At 34.7% G+C, this 4,601-nt stretch overlaps 1 protein-coding gene across 1 annotated transcript in view; it reads left to right on the top strand.

Moving 5' to 3' along the window:
* FAM83B (family with sequence similarity 83 member B) overlaps nt 1-4,601 on the top strand; it is a 46,416-nt gene that overhangs the window by 39,244 nt on the left and 2,571 nt on the right. The window contains exon 3 of the mRNA XM_009638780.1: nt 2,582-2,706. Within this exon, the coding sequence (XP_009637075.1) occupies nt 2,582-2,706 (125 nt within the window). The remainder of the gene's footprint in view (nt 1-2,581; nt 2,707-4,601) is intronic.

Below are 4,601 nucleotides of genomic sequence, written 5' to 3' on the forward strand. Positions count from 1 at the left end.
GGACTGGCTTGTTCAAAGTTCAACAAAAACCACACTGGAAAAGTGGGAAAATTGTCTTTCATTGATAAGAAAACTTGAAAGACACACTGCTCGATTGTCAAAAGCTATTAGCGCATAGAGGTGCAAAATTATGTTAACCCCCCATTCAATAATGCCAATTGGGTTGTTACTGATTCTTTTTTAGCTGTTTCTGAAAATAGACCTGCGCATCCACCTGTATTTTCACTTCTAAAATGTTTACCTTTTAAAATTTTGTAGTACTTCTAGATAGTATGTCTTTTATTTATCTAATTAAGTGATAAACTTTATGTTTCTAGCACATTTGCAAGACATTTAGGTCACAATCAAAAGTAATTTTTAAATGCTGTCTTTGTACATTTTAACTGAGTTTCATTTTTGTTCAAACGTAGCTTGACAAAAATGCTAAGTAAAAACTCACCTAATAAATAAATAAAATTTAAAGAACTTTGATAGCTTGAGTTAAACCATGATTTGCCAACTCAGCATCTTTTAAGTGTTACTCTTGCTTCTTTGATTTGATTTTTCTTTTGATAAAAGTTTTAAGATACCAACAGTGAAATATATACTGATTTATAAAGCATGTGTTATTTGGAAATGTGCTTTCATTTCATGGAGATTCTCTCCTAATTTTTTTAATTTTCTATTTGGAAAGATAAAGCTCATTGGATTGTGATAGACACTATCATTAAAACTCCTACAACCTCTACCTATTAGGACTTAATATGTTTTAGGTAAAGTGCTCCCATAGTCAATAAAGGCTTATGTAACTGTATTGAAACTCAGTCATACTTTATAGACTGGAATCTTAAATACTTTTGTAAGTTTAAACATCTCTACAGCTTCCTGAGGAGGGGAAGGGAAGCGGAGAAGGAGGGATCTCCCTGGGATCCAGTGACAGGACTTGTGGGAATGGTTCAAAGCTGCACCAGGGGAGGTTTAGACTGGACATGAGGAAGCATTTCTTTACCGAGGGAATGGTCAAATACTGGAACAGGCTTCCTAGAGAGGTGGTCAATGCCCCAAGCCTGTCAGAGTTTAAGAGGCATTTGGACAATGCCCTTAACAACATGCTTTAAGTTTTGGTCAGCCCTGAAGTGGTCCAGCAGTTGAACTAGATGATCATTGTACATCCCTTCCAACTGAAATATTCTATTCTATTCTACTTTATTTTATTCCCCTGATTTTGCTGAATTTACCCTGTACAGCATCTTACCCATTTTGCTTCATTAACAGCCCTGATCCATCTGTACCTGGCCTTTACAAAGCACGTCTGCTGTGATTTTCATCCTGTCTTTGTAGCAGTCCCATGAATGAAGACGTTCCTCTGCATTCACAAGCATTATATTCCACTATTTCCATCTATACAGTCTATGTAATAATCATATAGATTCTGCTTTCTTACTGCCAATGCTAAACTATGGATTTCACTCCCACTGGAATACTTGTAAATTACCACAAATTAGCATTGCTAGAACAAATATTGCCAGGCTAGAAACTACAGTAAATATTGTGATAATTCACAGCTATATTCCAAGCTATTTTTATGTCCTGTGAAGCATTTTGTGTCTCACAGCCACATGAGATAGATGCTGTAGGTTGGTTTGCATTGAATAAAAATTTTATATTTTCTATAAATAAGCACATTTCTGTAACAATTTCTGATAAATGCTTTTTTTTCCCCCTACATCCATGTAAGAACTTTTTGAAAATTATTAGTAGTACAATCCAGAAGGTGTTGTAACACTTCTTTTGACTTTTTTATTTCTAGGAGCTTAAAAAAACTAAGTGACAGTAGAGAGGAAAAAAAAAAAGACACTGGCTTAGCTGAATCAATTCCATCCACAGTCTGGGAGAAAAACTGACATTTTTGAGATCCAACATGGAAAATTTCCCAAGTGTAATTTACTAAGTTCTCATGAGTAAAACATAAAGCTTCTTAATAGAATTCAAACTTAACTGCTGTGTAGAGTTTGTACTACCTATGCATGTTGTGATAGCATCTCTGAATTTAGAAATGTGATTGATCCCATGGTACAAAGCTGATTGAGAAATTTTACTGGTGGTAAAACTGCAAGGGATTCTGGCACCAGGTGGTATCATTCAATGGAACACCTCGGAGGAGGGGATCTGTGTTTAGAGATACAGCAGCCTTATTCAGACAACAAATTAAAATAAAAGTGATTTTGTCCCTTTAGATGTTGTCTCTGATTAGCTGAGATGCTTGGAAATCTTCTAAATGCTGTACATCAGATGATGAGAAGAATTTGGCTTTTTCTCTTGTCGAAGACTTCTTGTGCAAAAACCTCATTTCTGGGAGTGGTGGCTATGGAAGCGGAATTTCATTTTCTGTGGCCTAGAGAATCTCATGAGTCTTGAAGACAAAGCAATAACTTGCCATTTTGGGTCTGTAGGGGACAAGTTTGATCAGAGTTTACTTCCCTGCACAGTTTGTTAATATGCAATAATATAACTCTTCTACTGTACCTCTGACTTTTAAAACCCTGGATGCTAAATATGCAATATAGGATACCAACTAAAGTATTTCAATTGTCTTTTTCAGAACATGAGGGTGCGGACAGTAAAAGGACAAGATTACTATTCTAAAACAGGAGCAAAATTCCATGGAAAAATGGAACAAAAATTTATTCTTGTTGATTGTAAGAAAGTCATATATGGCTCTTACAGGTAAGATTGGTCACTGAGATGTCCATAGAAAACCTGTTATCTCAGTACGTCTCCTATTGCAAATTTGGTTTTTTTTCTATTTCTGAAAATTCTTCCAGGGAACTTCATGGGCAAATTTGATTATCTTTTCTGTAATTTAACATGGTATGATAGATGCTTCTTGCTAACTAGCCTAACATGGAGCCAAATTTTGAGATCCTCTGTCAGTTTTTCACAAATAAGAAGTAAAGGATTGAGCTTTTGCTACAGATGGAGACTTGCTAAAAAAAAAGAGAAAAATCTTGATTTGTCTTATATTGTCTGAATTATTCTTGTTTAACATTCACTCCAGAAAAGGCTGCCAAAATTATTTCATAAGCTTTCTTGGATAGTTCCTCCTCGTAATAATCTTCTAAAGCTAACATTATAGAACTATTCTATGGCACTCTGTAGCGTATCACGGTCAAATTTAGAATTTCCCAAGTTAAATTGACGTAGTCTCTCTTTATATTTGGCTAAGTTTCTTCATTCTACTTTCCATTTTATTTCTAGTGTATGTGTGCAAAGCATAGGCTGGAAGAAGTTAAAGCTTTGCAGAGCTGGAAAAAACTAAGTTAGAACAGGGACAGTTTTATCTCACACATTATTAAATATTTTCCTTCTGTTCATGCTACACTTCTCTCCTTTGGCCTACTGAATTAGTTTCTGCCAGCATAGTGCCTGGGTGCCAGATCCACAGCCACTGGCTTTCATAGATTTCCACCACTGTAAGCTTTCAAAAATCTGGCTTTTTGTTTCCTCTGAGACTTGGCCAGCCCCAAATACAGACTGATGTATATAAATGGTGGTGAGGTAAGTGACAAGTTCATAAATGAATCAGTGTAAGAGAGTCCAGGGAGAGCCTGCCTGCTTTGACATCTACACACAGTGTTAGACTCTGTGAGAATGTGATAGTTTTTCTCATTTTATTTTGAAAAATAACACTGCTTTAAGACCTAGCACCACAGGGGCTGGAATCATCAATTTCTGTAGAAATTAAGCTTGCTTTGTGAAAGAATCTTGTGATCTATAGCAGGATAGATGAGTCTTTCTGAATTCTTGCTCTCTGAACTCAGTTTAGTTTTTTTTCCAAATATTACAAAATATATTATTCTTAATTGTGAAAATGAATAGAAAAAGCTTATGGAGCATGATCTGATTTAATTTCGGCACACTATTATGTCCTGAAAAATACAAAACTAACAAAACAAATCAGCAAGCTATTTATGTGAATACAACAAATCTATTTTCTAACATACAGAAGACAAATGCAAATAAAATAAGTTAATCAATTTAATGTAATTTTTTCACTTTTTTTTCATGAAAATAGGATTGCAAAACAGTTTTTTTCTGTGTTGTAATCTACAAATTGCGTGCTTTTGACACCATGATATTAGGCTTGTTGAAAAATCCTTAATGTACATGTTAATGTATTTTATCTCATTTTGCAGCTGTAAAGTAGCTATAGCTACTTAGATTTGAGCATGTGTTCGGCCTTTCTAAGTACAATAGAAAAGAGGAAAACTTCTTTAATTGGAATATCATCATTGCAGTTAAAAGGAATGTTCATATCCAGTCTGGTGTGCATAGCAGAAAATGTAAACTTTTTAACAATTCTGAGGTGCATCTTTTTGAAAATGTGTTTAGTGAAGTACATTCAGAACTGTTGAAGCAGTTCTGCATATTATTTCAAATGTATTTTTTTTACATCATAACCACATATTAACATTCTCTGACTCACAAGTAAATACAGTGGGTCTAGTCAATCCTGGCTTAGTCTTTGTGGAGATAATTTTGCTCCATTAGGTATTTGTGCTCCACTGTTGCACATTTGTGAATACTTTTTTGCAATATCCACTTTTTATAAGGGCAATTAA

Source organism: Egretta garzetta, unplaced genomic scaffold, assembly GCF_000687185.1.
Source record: "Egretta garzetta isolate BGI_Z169 unplaced genomic scaffold, ASM68718v1 scaffold415, whole genome shotgun sequence".
NCBI lineage: Eukaryota > Metazoa > Chordata > Aves > Pelecaniformes > Ardeidae > Egretta > Egretta garzetta.